The sequence below is a fragment of the Oreochromis aureus genome, linkage group 23 (genome assembly GCF_013358895.1).
Source record: "Oreochromis aureus strain Israel breed Guangdong linkage group 23, ZZ_aureus, whole genome shotgun sequence".
Taxonomy (NCBI): domain Eukaryota; kingdom Metazoa; phylum Chordata; class Actinopteri; order Cichliformes; family Cichlidae; genus Oreochromis; species Oreochromis aureus.
The window spans coordinates 35238266-35264369 of NC_052963.1; the positions used below are offsets into that span (position 1 = coordinate 35238266).

The 26104-nt window shown below is 43.2% G+C and overlaps 1 protein-coding gene and 1 pseudogene across 1 annotated transcript; one reads left to right on the plus strand and one right to left on the minus strand.

The window, feature by feature from the left end:
• The first annotated feature begins 126 nt into the window (after positions 1-126).
• On the plus strand, positions 127-21834 carry colgalt2 (collagen beta(1-O)galactosyltransferase 2). Its single transcript, XM_031726734.2, has 12 exons — positions 127-414; positions 12110-12220; positions 12344-12461; positions 13502-13636; positions 13730-13934; positions 15208-15327; positions 15658-15731; positions 15990-16096; positions 16400-16532; positions 17782-17909; positions 18047-18253; positions 20672-21834. Exons 1-12 carry the CDS (start codon positions 179-181, stop codon positions 20943-20945), a joined length of 1848 nt encoding a protein of 615 aa, XP_031582594.1. The 5' UTR covers positions 127-178; the 3' UTR covers positions 20946-21834.
• LOC116310068 lies at positions 17463-17581 on the minus strand (annotated as a pseudogene).
• Positions 21835-26104: the final 4270 nt, after the last annotated feature.

The window sequence follows — 26104 nt, forward strand, 5'->3', positions numbered from 1 at the left end:
TGCGGCACTGCAGCAGCAGCAGCCCTCAGGGATGTAGGAGGAGTAAGGAGGTGTGGAGACCTACACCCACCCACACCTTCCTTCCTCCCTCCCTCCCAGTGGCAGCGTGGCTGATCCTCGGCTCACTCCTCTCTCCCTGCCTCACTCTCTGGACTCGCGGCGGATTTTGGAAGCGACGATGCGAGCTGCCGGGACTGCGGGAGCCGGTGTGCTGTGGGTGCTGCTGTGCGCTCTGGTGCCCGGCGGGGTGTCGGAGCTGGTGACGGCGGTGCAGGAGCAGATCAAGCCTGAGTCCTCCCTGCTGAAGCCCAAGGTTATGATCGCCATCGTGGCTCGTAACGCGGCGCACAGCCTGCCATACTACCTGGGCTGCATCGAGAGGCTGGAGTACCCGAAAGAGCGCATAGCGATCTGGTGAGAGCCGCACTCACAGGCTGCAAACCCGTATTTTATTCCGGGCAGTGGCCCGTAGATTTTCAGGGCACATCTAGGAGCTACATGATGCTGAGCATCTGTAACGAGAAGCAGCGGGTGTGCGCGTTAATTCTTGGAAACCTCCGAGACCTGTTGCAGAGTTTTATGATGTACTTAACTCGCGTGTCTGCCGGCGCCCAAATTGCACACTGTGGGAGAAGATGAAAGGGCTGCTGTGCATGTTAGGTTCGACTTAACCCTTAATCACGGTTCATTCTGTCTGATTCAGCACAAACCTGCGGAAACGGGGCTTTAAAGCAGCGGGGCTACCGGGTATGAAGGGGCCTCACCCCAGGTGAGGTCCTGTGTTCCGTTTGGTCTCATAGAGCTGACTGTGATAATGAAAAGCCATCAAAGAGAGACCCTGCAGGTGAAGGGGATAAAAGGAGACACTGAGCTGGTCTGACAGCAGGATGGGAAGTCATGCGTAAACTGTGTGTGTGTGTCTGTGTGTGTGTGGGTGCCCAGGATGTGGGTTCTGCAGGCTGATGGATCTAATCAAAGAGAATCTGGGTGATTTCTGGCTTCCACAGGCTTAAATATCCAAGTGCAAAACATGTGAAATGGCAGATGGAAACAGCTCTGTGTTGAAGGTTTGCAGTGTTGTTGGCGTTGGTCTCTGGCTTTCGGTGTTTTCTTTTGTTTCCCAGCCTTCCCTTGCTGAATGTCTTGCTTTTCTTTGCAGAGGGTCTAATTGAAACACCCTCAGGAGAATACACAGCGGCACTAGAGGGACTCACAAAGAGGAGGGAGGCTTCATTACACAGCAAAGTGCCAAAGTGCCTGAGATGCCATGGCTTTGTGAGTGGTTTAACTAACAGAGGAAGGGCCCCTTGAGCTACGACAGGCATCTCTGTACCCTGCAGTTAAAGTAGAACCACAAAAAAGCTTTACATTCTTGAAACATATCAGCACCTAACACATGTCTGTTTTAGGTGCAGCTGATTAAAATATTTCCCCTAACATCCGTCCAGTGATGCAAGATGATGTGAACAGTATACTTTGAGCAACACCTCCAGAACACTGAGTCTGTAATATGTGGTGCTGCTTAATTTAAAGGAGGAGTAATTGGAAACAGTTTTAATGTTTATAAAGTTCTTATTTTTCTAAGTTAACAAAAAGTGTCTGTGTGGTTAAGTCGGTCCGGAAAATGACATGTTTCACTGCAGCTCTGTGCTTCTCTGCTGTCATCATTACTGTTACCCATCGTGTAAGCCAAACCGCCCAATGAATGCCCAATTGTAGTTCAGTTATCCCTAAACGCATAAATACGTGTCAGAGCGTTTTACAGCGTTTTTTTTTTTTTTTTTTTACAAAACTCATTACTGCTATGTGACAGCTTCAAACCCAAACATCAGCATGTCCGAAGCTCCTCAGATAGATGGGTGATGCAAACACTTTGAGAATAAAACAGTAACACAAATTCCCTCTGATGACCTCAACATTATTGCATCTGAGCTGTTATTTTATATTATATGTTTGGCTGTGGACTGCTTGGGCAAATAGAGACATGAGTTTGGAGTTCCCATGAGGTAAGAGCCAAAGACTCTGTGGTTTAATGTTGCACAGCCATCCAGGAGCGTAGCTGGTGTGCTTTACTGCCATCCTCAGCTTGTCTATGGGCCAAGTGATAAAACCTAAAGGGAAACTTTGTGGCTGTGAAGCTTCGCTTTTGTGAGGGGACACGGTGTTCCTCACTGTACTCGCTCTCGGAATCTTCATGCTTGAACGCCACAGAGGACTGTTTTCTTTCTCCATACCCGTTTCATAAAATGCAGTCCAATAGGAACAGATCAGGAAAGGTGGTGAAGGATTCAGGTGATTTTTAGAGGGAGACACTGGAAAGACCAATGTTTTAAGTGCGAGTCCTCTCTAGTCTTCAGTCAAATAAGCTCACGGTACTTAAATTTAAAAAAAAAAAACCTAAAATTGTTTGTTCCTTAAATATTTTCCACTGGATCCACGGCTTTTTAATAACATAAAATATGATATCAAACTGAGAAGCTTCTTTAGCTTTTAGAGTTTTGAATCCTTTGTCTTCAAGTATTTTTGACCGCTTTAAATCATCTGGGTAAGGTCACATAGCTATTTCTAATGCAAGATTTTCTCCTGCAGGGCTGTGGATGTTGGGATGACCATTTCATTTCATTCCAGTTTCTATGGCAATCTGATCATCCGCTCAGATCTCCACCACTCTCTGCCAGTTTTGGGAAGGTCAGACAAATCTGCCTGCCTGTAAAAGTTTTCCCCCTACAAGCGGGCACAGGTCTCGCAGAGAGGTGGCAGCGGCTTGAAAAAAGCTCTCACACTGCTGCTAAAGAGTGAAAGAATGCAGGGAATTAGCGGGAGAGGGGGCAGCTGTGCAGAGAGAAGGTGGTCAACAATGGTAGCAGGTTAGTTAATCCACATTCCCACACTGGCTCCACCAAATCTGCTCTCCTCGATCCTCTTGTTGTTTTTCTCCTTTCGGGCACTGAAAGAGAAATGTGCCGATGTTTAGAAAGGCTAACAATAAGGTCAGAGAAATTGGATTTAAGCGTCAAACTCAGTGACTCATCAAGGGCGTTGCCATCTCTGTGATTTATAGGCACGAACATGACGGGAAACAATGACATTAGATCGCTTGTATTTCTTCTGATGCTTCTGGTAACAGTAGGAGGAAACAAGGTTGAGTTGAGATTACTTCATGCTTTATCCTTGGCCAGTTAAAAGTTTTAAGAGTTTCACCTTCAAAGGAGGCGATGGAGATTTCCCCGTACACTGAACTGTGTTTATGTTTGATGCACAATTCATGAAAAACCTCAAACTCAGCACAGCCTCCTATTAATTTCCTGCTAATGCTGCTTTTCGCTGGCTGCCTGCTGTGTGTTGCCTGCCGGCTGTGTTCATCTGAAGCGCTTTCCCAGGTGCTCAGTTGGAGGTCGTGATGATTTGTGGACCTGAATCTGGAAAATAGAACGCTAACATCGCTGCCTTTTCCCAGAGGGACTCTCTTTTTCACTTTCATAATGTCATGTTGTTTATTATCCTGTAAAGCCACTTAACCCATATTTATGACCGCCACTGCACTTTATACTCAGACACAATGGGGAATGGTCCTTGTGGTATGTTTTTTATAGCTTTTAACATAATGAGCAGTTCTTGTCATTGCATTTCATTGACTGAAATATTGTACAGCTGCAAAATAACAGGAAACCCTAAAAAGCCAACCACAGCTATTATTTTATTTTTTTAAAATAATGAGATAATTGCAAGTCCTCATGCACCCAAAAGCCTCAGGCACGATGAGTGTAAAAGTTCGCAATGTTCCACGGCTGTGTGAATACATGCTGAAGGCCTTGGTGAACAATGTGCTGTGTACTCTGGAGATCCTTCTGTCATAGAGATTTCTGTCATATTGTCCAGTAAAAGCTGAGTGTAGCTGTGATGCTGTGCAGGATTATCATTACATAGTTTCTTTCTTTTAGCCCTTTGCTCACCAGGCTTTTTATATTCCCTCCGACTGACACAGTGGAGGAAAGCGGAAAGAATAAAACGGGCTTATCGGTTTTGGAGCGCGGAGCAGATTTGCCGTGCCAGGTGTGTTACCTCGGGGCTCATTCCTCTGTGGAAGTGCACCAGTGAAGGAGAAATTGTTCTTGGTTTTGTTGGGACAGGGCAGAACTTTTCTGAAGAGCAGCTCCTCCAAGTGTATGGAATAAATTATGAGGACGGGATAAACTGTTGTGAGTTAGTGCTGACAGCGTGAGCATTTGTAAACGATTAGAATAGTGCTATTTTCCCCAAGTTTTTTACTAAGGAAAAATATGACTGTATCTAATGATCTTCTTAGTTCTGCTACAAGTATGACTGGATTTTCAAGCACGTGCACAGCATCTCTTCTCACATGAACCCTGTGTGTTTGATGTGGACATGTGTGTGTTCTGTTAGACACATAATGATTGTGTGTTCTGCTCTGCTCCTCTGGCTCTGCCCCGGTTTTCCATTTACTTCCCCTTTACAACCACCAGGCCCACAGTGAGCCAGAAACAGGCCACGATCATCTCTTACCTCCCACTCATTATCACTTGAAGACTGCAGTCACATCCAGTCCATGGGAAAATTTAAATGTCTTCAAACATCTGCTCTGATTTTTTTAAATAATTTCCAGAAACACAAGGTGACATTTTCCAGATAAGCAGCTGGTAATGACACAAACTCACTGGAGCAGAGGAAACTCTTTTCTTCTCAGCTGCAGCACAGTTTGCTTTGAAAACGTGAAGTTATCCTAAACTGATTTTACTCATACCTTAAAGGTTAGCTAGTTTTCCATTTCTTCACTTTTGGCTTCAGAGCCACCGAAGCCACATCTAGCGGTGCAACTAGTTTGAGTTGAGTTGAATTATTTCAAGTTACATGGTTAAGATCCTGCACAGGGTCTTGCCCCCAGTCTGCTGTGACAAAGTAAAACTCACGTGATCCATGGCTTGTGTCGCTGTCTGCAGTAAAGATAATGGGCTAAATAAAAGTTAAATAAAGGTGCTCGATTTCTCAGTATCTTTCTAATAACAGATCCCTGGAAAGAACAAGTGTGGCGCTCCATCTCAGAACAAAGAAGTCCTTAAAAAACGTTAAGTGATAAAAAAGCTGAAATCTGTCCCAGGAATCTGATTCTGTTCGTCTGGATACACAGAATCAGATCCCTGGGATTTCCTTACCTGAAAGATTGAGCCGAGCACAAGATGCATGTTTAGTGTGGTCACATTTTTTCTTGCATCACCCAAACAGCTGAAAGCTTTCTGGAAACAGGGCTTTTATTTAACACCAGCCCATTAGGTGGTATTAGTAGAAGTTATTACAGTATGTGGCCCTCCGACCATTTTCCAAACTCGGTAACTTCGAAGATTAATCTTTGCCAGCCCTGCGCTCAGCATCACCATCAACTCTCTGTAAAGTTGAAAGGACGCAGCTGATGTTGTACCTGATAACAGACCGGCCCCGCAGCAACGGGCTCTTCATGGGAATGTTTTCTCTCTAGCATCGACATATTTGTTCAATCTAGTGCAGTAAACAAAGATTTACTCTCCAACCCCTCAGCCTTTTCTTCAAGCTCTCTTTCTCGCTCTCTCTCCCCCCCTGGAGTGGAAATGATTGTTCCCATGCTGGGCTCCAGACGGTGAATTCTCGCTTAGATGCCCCATGTGCTCCACAGCCCCTCAGCAGCATGGTCAGAAGTTGGCAGCACAACAGCAGTAGAATATGCAAATACCTAAACACAATAACAGCTTGGTATTGTCTAGAGGATGAGGGAGGCCTGAGTATGAAATTAGATTAGTTGACGTCGAGGGACATGCAGAGGAAGGCAAGGAGGAATTAGTGAGATAAAGAATTTAGAAAAACATTTTCATAACTAGTAAGATATTCATTAGACTTAAGTGTAATGAATACGTGAATAAGTTTTCTTTGGGTGAAAAATAAAACTTTCAGCAGCATTAATCTGTCAAAGTCACTTTACTGACTTGTCTTCTGCCCCACTGTGTCATTTCCACTCTTTCCCTGACATCCTTCCGGTCCTCCATCTCTTCTTCCATCTCAACGTTTTGCTGATTTCCTCTCTCTCTCTGTCTTTCTGTTCATTTTAACCTCCAACCTTTATTTTTACAATAAGAAAGTATTGATGTAATTCACTGGCTGAACGTACTTTACACGTTTACACATGTTAACTCTACATATCCGTAGCATTAGAACACATATTTAGGGTTTTGGTGCCAAAAAAAGCCAAAATTCACCTGAGATTAACTTGAAAAAACTGAGAACAGCTTCCTATGAACACTGAGATGGTGTCCTGTGAGTTTAAAAAATAGATTCAGGGAGACATACACAATCATACACAATCATATCATCAGCATATAGAGCAGTATGTTGAAATAATTCAGTGAAACTGATCAATTAAACTTAAACTTTAAATGATGAAAATGTAAAACTAGAGTCTGGGATTGCCACTTTTTAGTGTATCGCCTTTTTGTAGTATATTTGCTGGTTGACCTTTATTTTATGTTATTTGTGGACTGCAACTTTAATTGCATGTCTTACTTCTAGCTGCTCCCTTGTCAAAGCTCTTTCATACATGCATTCCTTTGAGTTATTCCTATTCAGAAGCTTCAGTCAGCAGCTCGATCCACAAGGATGACCAAAATAGGACAGATGCACACGCAAGAACTGTATTAGTTTATAATATATGATTATTAATTACATGTAAACAGGATCTAAAAGTAAAATTAATTATATACTTCACTTTAAACCACTTTGAGATAATTATATAATTATAAGTTTATTGAGTTTACTAAAATGTGAATGGATGTCTTTCTGTATATGTGGGCTCTGCCTTCTGTAACTGCCGTGGTAAGAAAACGTGTATCATATGTCACATGATCTCATGCATAGAGGCAGGTTGAATGACAGAATCCTTTGACCTTCACATGATTAAAGCAAGAACCATATTAACATATCCTCTGAATTTAAAATCCTTCTTGTCGAGATCTCAGGTGGAGCACTTTGCTCTCAGACTGCAGGCTTGTATGAGAGGGGCTCATTTCTTCTGTGCCAATCAGAAGAAATGAGCATTTGATGACTATCTTTTTCGAGCCTTGAATATGAATGCCAGAAATTACACTACAGTGCGAGTCTGTTGGCCTTGGGTACTTTTGTTGACCCTGAAAGTCATGAGGAATTTCAGTCCAGACGTCTCAGCTCACCGCTCCCTACTCTTCTCTGTTCTTCCTCCATCTCTCTCTGCCCATCCACCCCCACCTCTTTCCCCTTTGCCCCGCCGGGCCGTCACGAAGCCGACAGCCACGTCAGCCTACGGACTGTATAGCAAAGTCAACCCAAAGAAGCACACCCTGTATCACAGTTATTATGTTTTAAAGGCATCAATGTTCACGCCTGTAAGAGGTACTCTTACTCCCTAATTAAATGCAGCACCCAGTCATTATTGGCAGTGATATTAGATAGTTTATTGAATAAACAGTCAGCTGATACTAGCCTCTTGGGCCTTTCAGAACTGTGTTTACCTCAATGGGCCAATCTCAGAGTCAAGCCTCTGTGCTTAAAGCCAGAATATCTGGCACACCTTTCTGGCTTGGATAACCATAAGGAAGAGTGTGTGAAATAATTTTGGTAATCATTTTTATGCAATGTTACTAACAAAACATTGCCCAGAGTCTTTTTTTTTTTTTAATTTTGACTTATATATGGACATTTTTTTTTAAAATGATTTGTTTTTATCGTGCCTCACTCTGTTTCTCTCACGTGTAACACTGTGTGCACGTGCTACTTTGATTTGCTTTATTTTACACTAATCCCCTGCTCTTACACCAGCCCTGTGAAACATGAAATCTGGGGTCGGTATGAGACGGGAATGCAGCGCGTGATTGGTCCAACAGGGATTAAAGTTGAAAAGTCAGATTGCTAAAATGCTCTGAGTCCAGTGTGCTGATAACATGGGAAGAATAAATGTCTTCCATAAAGTGATAGAGAGAAGGAATGATGGGATGTGTAGGTGAGGCTTCAGGAAGCATATGCTATCCAGATGCTGAGCCTAACCCCACGGCTGCAGGCAACAGAATAATGAGGCTGCAGCTTACCCTAACCTTAAAAAAAGGTGATGAGGGGACAGTATCGGGCAGGAGAGGAAACTAAAAAGGGTATGGAATGATGAAGAAGGGGGATATAAATCCAAGATCCTAAATTGTTGCATTTATCCAGTTATTGAGTCGTGTTGCATCCCTGTGCATCGATGCCTGCACATCCATTTTTATCTTACTTCCCATAGCTAGAGGGACAAAAAACTGCAGAGGTTTAAGTATCATCTCAGCACAGCTGAAGGATTTGAAAGAAACTGCAGAGGCTCTTTGAGGTCTCGCTGATCCAGCCTAAAGGTAGAGGAAATCCACCAGAGGGGATGATAGTTGCCTCGTAATAAAGAATGAATGCAGTAAGATCGAATGAGTTGGAGCCCCGGCTGTTCTGCAAACCTGATGCGGAGCAGAAAATGAGGTCGACTCTGGGTAAGTGTGTTTTCTCTGTGCCTATACACAGAAGCCTCGGACTGTTTGTTTCACATGTGCACATTGTGTGCACATGCTGCTTGGATTCATACGTTGCTAAGTTTCTCATGTTCAGAAATCATAAGGAACACTAAGATGCAATGTTGGTAATGGAAAATCACAGTGTGCTCAGAGCTCTTAGTGCTCAGAGGGGCTGGGCTGCAGGAGGGGCAGCCTAACAGGATGTGTTTCAGGGGGAAAGAGTCAGAAAGCAAACTTAATCCTAAAGCAGCTGCGGATCATTCTCAATAGCTTAATTTATATTTATGTACCCAGAGGGAAGCTGTGATGCTGTACACGGTTACTGTAAAGAAAACTATAAATGCTAATGTTTGATGTATCAGGACATTATAGAAATAATCTGGTCCTTAGCAGGTCTAACATTAGGATAAACAGAAACACATAAATAATGACACACTGTCTTTTTATTTATTCAAGAAAAACAGCCAAGCTGCAGAATCAGTGTGTGAAACACAGGCAGGTGCTGCTAATCAACTGCACTTCATTAACTGATCATCAGTTAGTGTGAGCACCCAGCAGTGCCAACAAAATCAATGAGGACCAACATTATCAATGATCCAAATCATAAGGCCAGCAACCTGAGCTGAAGGTCAGATCATGCAAAAAAACCTCAAGAGCTCCACCTCAGAGTCCACAGGTTGGGTCATACTATGTAAAACTGCAAGTTTTCTGGAACAATGTTCTTTGGACAGATCCAAGCGGAGATGCAAACACCTCGTATCAACTGTAAAGCCGGTGGTGGAGGGCAGCCACAGGACCTGGGCACCTTACAGGCATTGAGTGGACCATGAAATCCTCTGTATATAGAGTCAAATGTGAGGACATATGGGACAAATGTGATGTTTGTCTCACAGTCAAAGCTGGGACCAAACTGGGTCATACAACTGGACAGTGATCCCAAGCACAGCAGCAAATCTCCAGCAGAACAGCTGAAAAAGAAGTCCAGACCTCAAGCTGACCGTCAGAGAGCTGTGCATAAATTAATTCCCCAAAACTTCAATGAACTGAAGCAACTTTGTAAAGACGAGTGGGCCAAAATTCCTCCACAGTGATGAGAGAGACTGATAAAGTCACACAGAAAACAGGTACTTTGAGTTCTTACAGCCAAAGTTGGTTCTACCAGCTACTGAATATGTAACATATATACACGTATGTATAGTATACTTTTAGGCTTTAGCTACAAATTCCTCTTAACAGAGGACAATTATTTCTAAAATCAGTCCTTCCCATATTTTCCAAACCATTTGTAAGAGGCTGCAGACTGTTTGCTGCTCTTTTGAAGACACCCATCAACCTTCAGTTGGCCGGTTACCTGGAAAGAGCATCTTGCCAAAACGAGCCTATAAAAATAAAATAGAACTCTGCAGAGATTTAGATCCTTGCAGATTGAACAAAAGCATCATTAGTATTTTAATATGGTGTGGGCAAAACAAAGCCAGGACAATCTTTGGTTTGGAAGTGATTTTAATGAGCTCTGTGAGGTATTCACTGAAGTACTCAGTCTTAGCTGAGAACAGTTTAAAATGATTTTTTCAGCGTATGTTTACCAAACACAAAGCCACTTTTCTTCTCCTTTCACTTTCAGTCACTCGTTCCACACATCTCGCCCGTCCTTTGTGTCCCATCCATGCACGTGCTCGCTTGTACGTTACGTCCCAGTTTCTCGTGCCGTGCATTGTTCTGTTTTGTCAAACCTCTGCCTGGAGCTGGATCTTTCCATCAGAGCTGGCATGTGGGAACATATTCATGTCCTGGAGCGAAATGCTGTTTAGCAGATGAAAAAATGTGTAATGTGTGGGCACATCTGCTTATTACCAGAGACTCAGGTGTTTCAGTGTGTTCAGCAGCTATTCATCAAGAGCTTCTTTCTGCCTTTGTTGCTCTCTTGCTTAAAATTGTGCACCTGCTTTTACTTACATTTGACTTTCGACGCACTCGGGCAGACGGGTATATTTAAAATGTCCAAACACAGCCACGCTGCTGTAAAACACAGCTCTGAACATCCTCGTGGTCTGCCGCACGCATCTACAAGTACTGACGTGCACACACCACACATGCTATTAGAGTTATTGATCATATAGCTCGTGGTTCTCTCCAGCTGTTCATGTCGGACGGAGAGTTTATTGGCCTGACTGGAGTTGACTTAAAGCCCAAACATAAGCTCGCCCTGATGGTCGGGCTAACCTCCGTGAGCAATACAAGACTGCACATCTGTTTTCTTCACGGATGTAATTTATTTACATGTAATTATATGAAGATAATGAGCATGTCAGCAAAAGTTTATCGTACAGAGAGCAGGTGTGTGTGTGTGTGTGTGTGTGTGTGTGAAACATGGAAGGAGAAGAGAGGAGCGAACTTTGGGCGTGTTGGTGTTTCTATCTCTGTTCATCCAGACTAAAACTGGGTGTGATTCTGGAGACAGTACAGTAGGGAATATTACAGCAAGCAGTGGAAAACTCCATCTGTGTGTGTGTACACACACATTCAAATGGCTTCTGTTTCCAGTTCTGTCGACCTCTCCTCCTTAAGTGACATTTTAAATGTAAAGTGAGTTTGTGGCAGGTGACGTTTATTTTTCTGCTGCCCCAAAAAGTGAAGTGATAGCAAAAACCACAACGAGGGCATGTTTGTGGCCTTAACTTCTCTCGCACAGATTTATATATCCACACAAGCTCCCACTCACACATACAGTAGTCACACTGTCTCCTCTGAGTCAGCTGTTAGCTCAAGTGGAAATCTTTGCAAAGAAAGAGTGCAAACCACAGGGGTGACACCCCGATGCTTACAGGTATTTCTGCTGTTTTCCGGGGTCTAAATCTGTTTATGTATTCATATGAGATCATATCATAAACAGTTATTCTTTAAGGTATAACTTTGGACATGTTTTAGGGTTAGGGTGAGGCTTGACAGAAGTAATTGCATTGTAACATTTTATTGTTTGCTCCAATAACATTGCATCAACATTCACAATTTAATGAAGCTAAAGATAGTTGTAGCTGCAGTTATTCCTGCTTTTTTAAGTCTTTGTGCCCAAAGTTGGAGTGGTTTAATGGTTCTCTTTGTCAGCGCCCATAATTGTTCAAAACCTAGCAGTCAGGCTGAAAGCAGGGTTATGGTAGGCTTGCAGTAACACTTCCCTGCACGGTGACTCATGAGACTTTGCCTGTTCTCCAGCACTGCAGTTAATTAGGCAGCAAAGAGGCTCTGCAACACTGAAACTGCCTGCTGTAACAACAGACAGTACTTAAGAAGAAACTCTTTTCCCTTGACATGGATTTAATGGCTCTGACTGTTAGTACCTACCCCTTCCTTGTTACATCAAGCTGACCACAGTCTGCAGTTCTGAGCGTTGTGTTCGACTCTTCTTCACTTCCTCTCGTTTCTGCACAGTGAAAACAGTCCTGGCGTGGTGTGCTTGGGAAAAGTGTTCAGCAGATGCGTGTGAACAAGCTGTGCTGTTGTTTCTCCAGTTGAACTTGTGGCTGTTCATTGAATGGAGTCCTGTGTTGTCTGCGTTGGTCATTTAGGGCAGCGACAGACCATAATGTGGACAACACCACCGCCATGTTAAGAGAATGGCTGAAGAGAGCTCAGCACGTCTATCACTACGTGGAGTGGAGACCGATGGAGGAGCCGAGGTAAATCCACGAGAATCACTCATCAGACCTGTTTAGACCAAGTCTAGTTCCTTCTCTCTTCATAAATCATTTGTGCCCATTGATGGGATAGTGGACACTGAAAAAGTGTGTTTTTTCTCTCAGGTCCTACACAGACGAATGGGGCCCTAAACACTGGCCTCCTTCCAGATTCAACCATGTAATGAAGCTAAGGCAGGCTGCTCTGAAGGCCACCCGGGAACGATGGGCTGACTACATCCTGGTAACCTCTTTAGTTTAAATTTAAATGTGCAGTAGGTATTTACCCTGTAGCTCTTTCCCCAGAATCTAGAAGCAGAGCCAGTCTCCTGCTGAGTGCTTACAGTCATATTAAACCTCAGAACAAAACCAAATCAGCCAATGACATTTGCAGCAGTGGATCAGCCTGGTGGCTGGTTGTGTGCTGCTGTGATCCTTAAAGGCGGGGTGTCAAACATAAGGCCCATGGACCTGAATCAGCCCGGCAAGGACTCCAATCTGATCTGCTTGATAGATTTTTTTAGGATGTGAAAGAGGGCTCAAAGTTAGGACTGATTTTTAATGGGGGTTTACAACTTTTCCTACTGAAAAGATGTCGTGTAGCTCATTTATGTGCACCAAAGTAAATAAGTAAAACAAAAGAAATTTCAATTTTTCACGATCAACTGTAGAAATGTCAGTTTTTTGTTTTACAATGGGTCCAGAGACAAAAGAAAGACATTTTCTGTGAATCAGCACAAACTTTAATTTCACACACACATTTATTTCTTGCATTATAAGCCCAGTCGTGCTAACAGAGGCCTTTTGTTCACTACAGCAGCTTTTATGGCAGGTTTAGAAAACCTGAGACGATATTTAAACATATCTCAGGGATTCAGTCTGTAGTTTAACTTCTTTACTCTGACAGAAACTTAATAACAAAGTGTGCCGTATGTGTAAAGCAGACGCCAAACAGCTAACATTAATGTGATTTGTGTGTTTGAAGTGATATTATGTTTAGCTTTGTTTGAGCAGTGAGAGCATTAAATCATTTTTAGATGTGTACACAATGGTGTATAATTACTTTTTATATTTAAATGGATTGTTTTGTCTGATGTACAATATAAAATATATCAGTTAAAGCTTTTTACATTTTGATGGTTAATGAATTTTTGAGGGCTGTTTTTTGAAGAAGCTGTGACTGTGTTTAAGCTAACGTCTGTGTATATGGAACCTACATAGGGAATCTCTGTTTTCATGTTTCGCGTTCTGTGTTTGTGATTGCTCTCGCCTGCTTCTCTTCAGTTTGTGGACAGCGACAACCTGCTGACCAATCCTCGCGTGCTGAACCTGATGATGGCTGAGAACTTAACCTTGGTGGCTCCCATGTTAGAATCGCGCTCTCTCTACTCTAACTTCTGGTGTGGCATGACTCCACAGGTACAGTTAAATTCAACCCTCTGTCCATCCACTAATCCGGATTTATTAAGCAGCATGCCGGGTTTTTTTTTTTAACTCCGTCCTTCCTGTCAGGGTTACTACAAGCGAACCCCAGACTACCAGCCAATCAGGGAGTGGAAGCGGCTCGGCTGCTTCCCCGTTCCCATGGTGCACAGCACCTTCCTATTGGACCTGCGTCGTGAATCCAGCAGCGACCTGGCTTTCTACCCCCCTCACCCAGACTACAGCTGGGCATTTGATGACATCATGGTGTTTGCCTTCTCGGCACGTCAAGCAGGTCAGTTTGAATCTGCCGGCTTGCAGCAGACCACAGAAGGAGAGAAATGCCTCATAGCAGCTTCACCGTGTTGAACTCGGAGCTATCTGTCACTTCATTCATGCACCTGCAGTTTTTTGCAAACTTTTTTATTGTGCAGATGTTTACTGTTGTATAACACAGAGCGTTTCATTGGTTTCATGCACATGTGTCAAATTAAGGTAAATGAGCAAGAGAGTAAGATAAATGGATCCATGTGTCTTCTTTGCTGAACATGGGGGAGGTTTATAAGTGTGTGCAACCAAATCAGTGTTTGTGGATTTGCATAATCCGATACGGAACAAATGCGACTGTTAGGATTGAACTTGTGGAAGAAGGAAAAGCACTAACAGATGCAAACCCGAAGGCACAGAAAGAAACAAAGACGTCTTTTTCAAAATTTGTTTCAGCATGTATAGCTGTGCATTTAGGTGCCTGCAGTTGTGCATTATTTCACTGCACGTATTAGACCAGAGTCATTCACAAATGTAATAAAATCTCAAACGTTCTGCAGCATGAAGCATGTTTGGGCATAAACAAGCCACCATCATCAGCTCATACACCGATCAGACCGACTATGTCCACCTGCCTAATACTGTGGTGGGGAATAGAGATGTTGCCCATCAAAGCATGGACTCCAGTCGACCTGTGGTATCTGCACAAGCATGTTAGCAGCAGATCCTCTCAGTCCTGTTAGCTGTGAGCTGGAGCCTCCGTGGATCCTTGTCTCTCCAGAACATCCCACAGATAATCGACTGGACTGCAACTGGGGAATTTGGAGGCGGAGTCAACACCTCAAACTTTTCTGACACCTTTCTATCAGAACCAGCATGAACTGTTTCTGCAGTTTGAGCAACAGCAGCTTGTCTGCTGGGTCGGACCACACGGGCCGGCCTTCGCTCCCCACGTGCTTCAGTGAGCCTTGGCCGCCCATGAACCTGTTGCTGGGTCGCCACTCTTCCTTCCCTGGACCTTTTAATAGATACCGACCGCTGCAGAGATAATCAGTGTTATTCACTTCACCTGTCAGTGGTAATAATGTCCTGCCCGATCAGTGTATTTATATGATTTCAAGCCTGTGCAGCCTCTCGCTCTCATTCAGGTTGGGGTTGGGAAGAGTTTCTGTTTGGTTTCAGAGATTATTTACTGTGTGCACGTGAGAGGAGGCGCAAGGGCCCGAAGTAATCTAATTTGGGTCAAGAGGTTATGTTTACATCCCTGTGTGTGTGTGTGTGTGTGTGCGTGTGTGTCTTAGGTGTGCAGATGTATGTGTGTAACAGAGAGCACTATGGCTTCCTGCCCGTCCCTCTCAAGGCACAGCAAAATGTTGAAGATGAAAGCGAGAGTTTCATACACACCATCACAGAGGCTCTGAGTGAGTACAAACACACTCTGTTACACACTTATTGTGACTGCTATCTGTCATTCCTTGATTACTCCGCCTCTCAGCCTGGCTTCTTCTCTTTCTTGACCGCCATGACCCTCCATGATTGTGATCTTGCTGCCCTCCCCACTCTGTTTATCCATGCCACCCCCATTTCTTCTTGTTTTCTTTCCCTTTGACTTCTGTTACTACTCCTCCCTCTGCTGAGCTTTCATATAAACCTAATCAAATGAACCATCACAATCAAGAGGAAGTTCAGGCTTTTACTAATCCTGTTTATCCTGTTATAACCCTTCACCTCCCTCCTCTCTGTGTCAACAGTTGACCACGATATCGAGCCGTCCGAGTATTTGTACTCTCCACCATCCCCCCAGAGCAGGATGGGCTTTGATGAAGTGAGTTAAAAAATGCTTGTGCCCAGAATGCTGACTTTGAGTAATCTGATTACATGTAAATTAAGAGTAAAATGTTATATATAATGTACATTAGTTTATACTGTCACATTTTAATGATTAAATCCTTCATGTTTATGGTTAAAAATCATTTTTTCAGTGAGTGCTGGCTCTGCCCAGAGGAACAAGAGTGTAACCAAAACTGTCTCTTTGCACTTTCACAGTTTTTTCTTATATCTCTGATTTTCTTTGCTTGCTTAGGTTTTCTTGATCAACCTCAAGCGCCGGCTGGACAGAAGAACCAGGATGTTGAAAACAATGGCCGCACTGGGGATTCACTCCACGCTGATAGACGCAGTGGACGGGAAGTAGGTTCCAAACAAACAGGCATCCATGAACCCGATGATGATTAAATCCAAACCATACATTCTTTAATTTAGTCACGAAAGCCTGTTTTTACGCTACAGATACTTTGCATTTGTAGAAATACACTTGACTGGCTTTTCCTCCTCTGCTTATTTTAATCCACAAATGAGAATGTTCTAGTCCCTTTTCCTGTGTTTATTTGCACGGCACCGCGGCTGTTTTTACTGATGACTAACAAAGCAGTGAGTGTAAACTGCAGATATATGATGTTTTTCATCGTTTTTTCAATCTGTTCCCTCTCTCAGGGCTTTGAATACGTCCCAGCTGCAGAGGTTGGGAATAGAGATGTTGCCAGGCTATAAGGACCCCTACTCTGGTCGGGTACTGACCAGAGGGGAGATCGGGTGCTTCCTCAGCCATCACTCTATATGGACACAGGTGAGGCCAGAGAGAGCAAAAGCACTAAATCAGATAAAGAAGGTTTAAAAAAAAAAAAAAAAAAAAGTGTTCAAACTTAAAAGCATCGATTCCACTTGCTAAAGTTTTGTTTTACTCGATACTTAATTCCTTCAGAGTAGCTGGTGTCTGACACCCTGATATTAAAATTAATATAATGATTTATTAATTAACAGAAAAAACTTTGAGATCATTTGATATATATTTATATTATATTATATAGATTATATTTGTAGTTGGATGCTGTCACTGCTGCTAAAAGTGGTGTTTCAAGTAAGATAACTCTTTATTGTCATAGCACAGTCATACCTAGTACAATAGTACAATGAAACTGGAAAGTGCTGAATCATCTAGTGTACTTGATTTTTCAGAGAATCTCTTTTTCTCATGACTGAGTGGGTTTGATTAAATCAGTAACACTATGAAAAGGAGGCGCTTTGTAAGTTTGAGAAGAGCTCACAGAGGGAGCAGGAAACATAGGGAGCTATTGGCTGATGTACAGAGACTGGTGCCTGACTTCATGACCTACATGAACAGATCAAGTCAAATCAAGTGCCTTTATTGTCATTTCAACAATGTGCAGTGGTACAGTACACAGGTGAAGTGAGACAACGTTCCTCCAAGACCGTGATGCTACATATAACAGACAATCAACACAGGACTACATAAAGTGCAAGTGCGTACAAATTGCAAAAATGCAGACACAAGACAGTGCAAGACCAGACAGAACAAAATGATACGGAAACAAGACAGTGCACTAGTTATGTGCAAAAGACTGAACATTGTGCAGAAGTAAACACGAACACCACTTGTTTTGGTGTCCATGTGGCTCAGAAGTTGCAATGAAAAGCACAAAAACTGCACAATTTTGGTCCAGAGTGTCCAATGCCGTGTCGCCAACCCCCATCTGAAATCTTAGAGCACCTGGCATTCCCAGGCGGTCTCCCACCCAAGTACTAACCAGACCTGACGCCGCTTAGCTTCCGAGATCAGACATATTCAGGTGTGCTCAGGGTGGTATGGCTGTAAGCTGTTAATCTCATTCATGACTGTCCAAAGAAGAGACAGACAGACACAGCATCGTTGATTACTACAGTAAAACGAGGAAAAACTTTTCGGTTTAAAAAAACCAGTCATCGCAGAAAACGATGGCCAAAACTCAATCTAAGGAGAGCAGCACTCGTGGCACGCTTTCATTTTAACCCCAGTGTTTGTGTTTTGTCACCGTCAGGTGGTGGAGCGTGACCTCCAGAAGGTTCTTGTTTTAGAGGATGACGTGAGGTTTGAGCCCAGGTTTAAGCGACGGCTGCAGGCCATAATGGATGACACAGACAACACCCAGCTGGACTGGGACCTGATGTGAGATCACCTGCTTGACATTAGCTATATTCAAATCAGAAATCTTCTGGTTTTTCATTATTTTTATGAATGCTTGTCATTCGAGCACATTTAAACAAAGCCTGGTTAACGTTGCATTTGTCTTGGTCTGTTTTCAGCTACGTGGGCCGTAAACGCATGCAGGTGCAGCAGCCGGAGCGGTCGGTGGAGGGTGTAAACAACCTGGTCGAGGCTGACTACTCCTACTGGACGCTCGGCTACGCACTGTCACACCGAGGGGCCAGAAAGCTGCTGGCTGCTCAGCCTTTGCCTAAGATGCTCCCTGTTGACGAGTTCCTGCCCATCATGTTCAACAAACACCCCAAGTCTGTCTTTACGACCCAGTTCTTTAATTTTAAATTACAGCAATTACGTGAAATGTGCTTAATCTGATACATTGTAAATAACATGGATGGGATGCAGAGGAAGAGGGTTTTATTTAAGGACTGCACAACGGTGCAGGACACAACGCCTCTGTGTGATACTCAGACAAAGACCCTTTAGACGGTCTGGTTTCTGAACAGACGGGCAAATATTTACTGAGGACCACAAATAGATGATCGCAGGTGCACTGCACTCTTACCTAAGAGTGGATCAGGTGATCCACGTGGAGAGGATGACATAGCCAAGGCTAAATTTAAAAGTGTATGGACTTTTGGCATGCGAGGATCCAGTTTATGCATAAAAAGTCATACTCAAAGGGAAGTGAAGCAGCACAGAAATAAAGCAGTTTCTATGCAGTAATTATCTATACATAGACACGGACACGCACGTGCATGTCTCTGTTGTGATTTTTAGACTGCACGGCAGTGTGTAGATTTCTAGTTTGTGCTCTGGTGGTGAACCACAACATCTGTCTGTTATGTTCTTTTTAATGTCTCTGCTTCCATCATTTTTCACTTTCTCTTGTCCCGTTTTCTTTGCTTTTCTCACCAGCACCAGCTCCTTCCCCCTCTCTGTGCTCCTCGCCCACAGGGCTGGGATTGTTCTGGGGGTTCACTGGGTACGGTGCCTTACACGAGACACAATGCCGGCTTTTCTCTTTCATTTTTTTTTCCTTGGGGATTCCTGCTCAGCACCCCCACATTATTTTAGTGTAGCACCTTCATTGCCACGATGTGGCGTCCACTCTTCCTGGCTCTCTGGTTTCCACCATTCTTTTCGTGTTCTCCTTAGCGCTTTACTACATTCTCCTTGCAAAATTTACTTCTTTGTACACCTCCTGCGTCCCTGTGTCACCCACGTCTCCACCCCCTTCCTCCTCTCTCTTTGAGGAATGTAGACCAGCACGGCTTTTCCTGCTGGTTGGGGAAAGAGGGACAGGATTCCCATTGATAGAGTTCCCAGTGTGGGGGTGTGCATAAGATGAACACTGTGCAAGTGTGTGTGTTACTATATAAATATACGGCGATGTGTGTCCAGTGTGGAGTGTATAGATTACTACACAAATACGCTGTGTGTATTCAACAGTGAGAGAGTTTGTGAGAGAAATGTGGAAAAGTGTGAGGGGGAAAAAGTGCCATGTGTTGTACGATAGAGTGTAAACAGCAGGGTTATCAGCTCCATTTTTCGTGTGGGATTTTGTTGTCTTCCATCCCCGTCTTTGCTCACAAATACGCAAAAGCAGGAGAAAGAGGAATATCTGACAGTGAAGCCAGAGTGAAAGACCTCATTGTGTGGAAGAGGCAGCAGGTCAGGTCCTTTCAGCACTAATAAAGGTGTAGGGTTTCACCGTCCTTGTGGAGTGTTAACGGGCTTTAAACAAGTGATTAGAACTGCCTGGTCTGTTTCATGTAAGTGAGATTTTGAAAAAGATAAACACACCACAAACCAAATATATTAACTTTTACATTTGGCTTAAAAAGTATTAAACAAAAAGCTGAAAAATGTTTGAACTTTTCTCTTTAAAGGCAAGGCAAGGCAAGTTTATTTATATAGCACAATTCAACAACAAGGTGATTCAAAGTGCTTTACAGAGACATTAAAAACAAAATAGATAAAAAGCATGATTTAAAATTGATTAAGACAAGCAAACAAACAAACAAACAAACAAACAAAACAGAACAGAAAAGAAAAAGTTGTCAAAATAGTTTTCTACTAACAGTTTGGATTTTTTTTACCCTGAATTCATCTGCACACAGACAGCATTCTAGTAAAATATGAAGAATTGTATTTAAACCCCTGTGAAGGCAAAGTAGTGTGGACCCATCAATACCTTAATTAAGCTCTAAATACCTCTTAGCGCTTTTAGTGTATAGTATGCAAATTGCAGTTAGTAAGAGTAAAAATAGGAAGAAATAGTTTACTTATTTGAAGTAACTTACTAGGTAATAGTACTGGGCTACCTACACATTTCACGTACAGGAGCTGTGCGGCCACGAAGCTCCTGGCGCCCAGTTTTTGTGCTGATGTTAATGCGAGAGGAGGAGCCTCAGCACTCGGGACATGTGATCTGAAACTTGGCTGTCGGGTTGCTTCAGTTCCACCTATAGTTAATGGTGGCGTCCCAGCATGCATGCTTGCAGGGGGTCCTTTAGGAGGTCCATTTGTAGCAGAGGCTAAGTGCTTTATTTAAATATTAAGAGGTGTGGCCCAATATTTCTATCCACATAGCGTCTCCTCTGACTTCATGTATTTGGGTTCTTGTCTGCAGCCAAAGTAAAACAAACTTGCTGTTATCATCATGAAGTTTGTTTCAACGTTGTCTCTTACCCCTCTCTTCTTCCTCTCCTCTGTATTCTCAGCGTTGAGTACATGTCTCACTTTGGGCCCCGAGACCTGAAGGCCTTCTCCGTTGAGCCGCTGCTCATCTATCCCACACACTACACCGGAGAGCCGGGGTACATCAGCGACACCGAGACCTCCACCATTTGGGACGATGATGCCGTGGCGACAGACTGGGACCGACAGCACGCCCGCAAAACGGCCCAGCAGGGTCGCATAAGGCCCGTGGCGCAAAACAGCGTGACGGGAGACTCGCCGCCTCCTGCGGCCCGGGCGTCGCGTGATGAACTGTGATACGGAGACTCGAAGAGAAAGACTCGTGTTTAGAAAAAAACACACAGTGAATGCCATGCGTACACACACTGAAAAGACAGTACAAGCAGACACTCTGTGCATGCATAGTGCAGGTGTCCAAACAGATAAAGGCGGTATTGAGCTGTCAGCCTAGTCTGCTACCTGAGGAGGGGCGCACAGAGGAAGAGGATGGGATGAAGAAACTGGGACGAGGGCCAGCGGGCGTTTGACAAAAGCTTTATTTATTTCCCACGTGCCTCCTCTCAGCATGTGGAGACTGTTAGGCCTGAAAAAAATCCAAGCGACACATGGAAGACAGCTAGCATCGTTTGCAGGGTGTGGAAAAAAAAAAATCACAATTTAATTTTATATTTTATTTAAAGAAAACAGATGTGTTTTAGTGGAAGAATAAAAGAAACTAAAAGCTGTCCTAAAACAACTCTGTAAGCTTTAAGCGTGTGAAACTGCCCATCAGCATCCCTTTGGTGTTATTGCGTGTGCATGTGGACATATGCATGTGTTTATAGAGCTGAACATGTGTGGGAGGACGGAGGCTGATGTATCGTACCCAAGAGTGTCACTGCTTCAAATGATGTCAGATGCACACAAAGTCAATAAAAGTCCTTTTCTCGCCACGCGGGGGGATAACAGACCCAAAGTCTCTGCTGTGCGGCAGGCTGGACCTGCTGGTTAGGATTTCAGAGCGCCAGTCTCACACTACGTAACGCCTGAACGATGCGTGATATGCCGTTTCAGCCATTTCAGACACATGCTTTTGGAATTATGTGTGCTAAATATTTTGGAAAAACTGGATTATCAAAGGTTTTCATGTCCACATGGTCTTTGTTCAGTTGTGCTGCTGGGCTGAACTAATAAAACTTCTTCTTTATTTCTGTGTTTTCATTGACTCTGCAGGATAAACTGATACAGATGTTATCAGTCTTCTTGCAGGAATTAGATTATTGTTGTGTGTGTGTGTGTGTGTGTGTGTGTGTGTGTGTGTGTGTGTGTGTGTGTTATTCCTTTGGGACTAACAGAGCTTCCACTAAGTAATGCATATTATCGTGTAATCGGTTGAACAGCAAACATAAATGTTGCTGCTTTGTTCCCATGATCTTCTGCTGTCTCCTCCAGTGGAAGTCGAGGCTTTTGCTCCTCATTGGATCACACAAATTGTGGTGAAGCCTGCACACAGCTCCAACTTCCCAGTAATTGTAAAGGTTAGAGTGGTGACCATGTGGAGCACAGTGTAGTCCTGCACTGTCCTCCACTGTTTGTCTTTCAGCTCAGTGGATGAGTGAAATTCAGCTCCAAACTTTATAGTTCCTGCGAATGCAAGATCTGACAGAGAAAAGGGTGGAGGGGGAAATGGGCAAGCAGGGCGGGGGGTGGTGGAGTTTTGATGGGATCTTGTGAGATAGAGAGTGAGAAATGGAAAGAGCCTGTAATTGATTATTGAGCACAAAGCTCTCCTCCCGTCTTAGCTCATGCTTTTGCTCTCATTGCACCAAGACTTTAAAATGATCTGAGCGACCTCAGACATCCATCAGCTTGAATTATGTTTAAGTCTAAGCTGAAGATGCACCTCTGTCCTCTCATTTTCTGTGCAGTTGGTGTTTTTATGTGTAGAAGCAGTTTGGGAGCCTTCTTCTGTCTTTACTGTAAAACACTTTACATTATATGTGTGATATAAATCAAATTTATTCACTTTTCTGCTGACATAAAGCCGACATTAATCCTGGTTCATGCAGCGCTAACCAGACCTTACCTAATACAGCTGTTATGTCCTGAAGTTGTTTCTTATTCCATAATCCACTTGTAAGTTTACCTCAGGTGTTCCCCCCTCCTTTCTTTTCCTTTAGAAGAGAAGATTGTGCTGCTCTCTGGTGGCCATGTGTGAAACAGCAATTAAATGCTACATGTTGCTTAATGAGGACTGTCACATGGTTACATAACATAACCACATATGCTAAGATCCAGATCATGATCAAATCAACGATGTAAGACATAAATATTTTACACCACATTTGGCTAAAACACATTCAGTATACTGAGTTGGAGCCCTCTCTCGTGTGCTGTGTATATTTCCAAACTGCATCATTTGAAAACACAGAAATTTGGGGCCTGGTCTACCACATGTGATGTTTGCATGCGTTTAGCTGGATGATGCAAAAATGAAACAGAGCGGAAGAGCTGCAAGTGGACAGCTCTGCTCATAACTCGTGTGTGAACAGGGAAGCAGTAATTTTATGGAGGGATTCTGCACTGAGGTAAGAGATTTTACAGTATTTACTGTATTTTCTGGCTCAGATTTTATATCCAGTAATCATAACTCAGCTCTTTATTACCTGAAAAACCGGACAGGTGCTGCAGCAGGTTTGTAGCAGGGCCCTTAGACATTAAATATTGTCACATACAGCACCTTGCACTTTATTAATAATGCAGTAGACCCGCGAGTTTACACAAAAGCCTGCTTGTGTGTTACACATGCCTGTTTGTGTGGAAGCTCACATATGCATGCATGCTTTTCTGCAAAATGTGAATGTTTGTGTGTTAGTGTAAGTATGTGTGCTGTGAGTAGACTAGAGGGACAGCAGCAGCAGAGCAGCTTTACTTTACCAGAACAGAGTCTGCAGTATTCATCAGTCCCAGCCGCCTCCCTCTATGATTGCTCCTTCTTCTCTCATTTAAAAGTTGACTGACTCTTAGCTCACTATCATAACACCATAAAGCATAATGTAATTTTCCACCCACAGAAGCATTCAAACAGACGCCATTTCTAAAGCACGCTGTTGTGCTTTCAAGTTTCTAGGAATCTCATTTCCATATTGTATGAAAATGAGCTGTGGTTAGACCTATGTACACGCCACACACTGAACATCAGGCCTTTGTTATGCTGGTGTCACCGTAAAGCATCTGTAATGCATCTTAAAAATCACATTTCTTCTACAAGCGCACCAATATATGAAAATGTGACTCAGAAACAAATATCACAGGCAAGATGATCATTCCAGATTAACTGAGTAAATTAAACATGTCAGCCGTTCAAATAATAATGACTTTTACATTGTTTCCACACGTTTAACCGTGGTTTTATTGTGATTACATTAATAACTGACGTCCAGGCTCATTGGATTACAAAGAATGTCTTCAGTCTTTAAGCAGCGTGTTCCTGTTTTGCTTTTACCAGATACCAATCGTGCATAGATGACAGGAAACAAGAGGGAGATACAACAGAGGCTTTCAGCTGCTTTATCCACATTACAGTTCATGGTGGGTATCTCAACCTCGACGTGTAATGCTTTTCACAGTGTACATACAAAAAAGGTTTTCACATAGGGCTCCGTGCAGGCCTGTGAAAAACTAAGTACAACTTTATGGCGCCTGTAGGAATTAAGAGAGTACAACGTAGCTGGTAATTGCATTTGAATACGAGCATCAGTGTGAGCGCCGCTGTAAAAGCAAAAGTTGTGACTGTTTGCAGGTCTGGAGGATTCAGGTGTGAGCTAACATGACAGGAGGAGCAAAATCAATTTGGAGGTTTATCAGGCCATTTCCAAACAATATGAAGTCTATCAGGCTGCAGTGAGAAAGCTTAATAGCAAGTGGAAATCATTTAGCACAGTTACAAGTGGACCTCGCAACACATTCACCCCCATCAGATCATGCAACACTCAGAGAAACTGCAAAACACCTAAGAGCTCCATCTCCGAGTCTACAGGCCTCAGTTAGCATGTTAAAGGTTAAAGATAATGACAGCATAGTCACAAATAGTCAGAAATAGCTGAACGGGCAGTTCTGTTTTGGACAGACAGGATCAAAGCGGAGATGTTTGTCCACCCTAACCCTAAACCCACTTCAGAGAGCTGCGCATAAATGAAAGCTAATAAACTTGTGGAGTGGAGAGAGTGTGGACCCAACTGCAGACACTGACGAATGGACTTAAACTGAAAGTGTATCTTTAATGGTGGCAGGAACACAATAAAAATGAAAGGAGAAAGTGACTAAGAACTACACAAAACATAAACTGGGAACAACTGCAAAGCAATTCAAAGGAACTAAAAACCTGAGACCAGGAACTCAGAGATGGTAATACACAGACAATCCGACAACAAACAGACGACGACAAGGGGCCTAATATGCAGAGGGATAATGACACAGGAGGAGAGCACAGCTGTGAGAAATCACACACAACGAGACCGGGGGAATCACAACTGCAGACTGTCAAAGTAAAACAGGAAATACTTCACACTGAAACGATGAGAAGCACAGACATGAAAACATAACTAGACTAGACGCGACACAAAGAACACAGGAGAAGCACAGAGACAGAAACCAAGAGAATAGAAACTATAAATAACAATTAAATCAAAGACTATTAATGATAATTCAAAACACAGAACGCTTGGTCACAGACTATGACAAAACTACTACTTTATCATTTATCAGTCATGGTCGGTCTCAAATGTCACCAGAACCACTGACCTGCGATTACAACCAACTATTTACTCATTTTAATCATTATGTTTAGAGACTTTTTTTTTATTGATGCCATTTAGCCAACACTTTCACGCCTTTATCAACAGGCCTACTTTTGCCCAGCTTTTCAACAATGCATCCCCCAACTGCTACAATACTTGTCGGTATGTTGTAGTATTTATGATTAGTATTAACGATCCTCAGTTGGTACTAAGTTGAGGCAGGATGGAGCCGTGCTTTTATGATGTTTATTCCAAACTCTGACCCGACCAGCCGAATGTCGCAGCAGAAATCGAGATTCATCAGACCGAGAAGCTTCTTCCAGTCTCATGTTGTTGAATTGTAGTGAGCCCATGTGAGTCGGTGTGGTCTTCAAGGTTAGATGTGTTTATTCAGAGATGCTGTCCTGCATTTGAGTTACTGTTCCTATCAGCTCAAAGCAGCCTGGCTATTCTTCTCTGATCTCTGGCATCAAGCATTTTCTCTCAGAGAGCCACTGCTCAATGAACATTTTCTCTTTTTGGGTCCATTCTCTGTGAACCATGGAGATGTTTGTGTGGGAAAATCTCACCATCAACCATGCTGCACTCAAAGTCACCTACATCACCTTTCTTCCTCATTATGAGGCTCTGTTTGAACTTTTCTTGAATATACTGAGTTGCTACCATTTGGTTTGTACT

Coding starts and splice junctions, on each gene's coding strand:
- colgalt2 (XM_031726734.2), top strand. CDS start 179: ATGCGAGCTGCCGGGACTGCGGGAGCCGGTGTGCTGTGGGTGCTGCTG. Junction 415..12,109: donor AAAGAGCGCATAGCGATCTG/GTGAGAGCCGCA, acceptor TTGGTCATTTAG/GGCAGCGACAGACCATAATG. Junction 18,254..20,671: donor ATGTTCAACAAACACCCCAA/GTCTGTCTTTAC, acceptor CTGTATTCTCAG/CGTTGAGTACATGTCTCACT.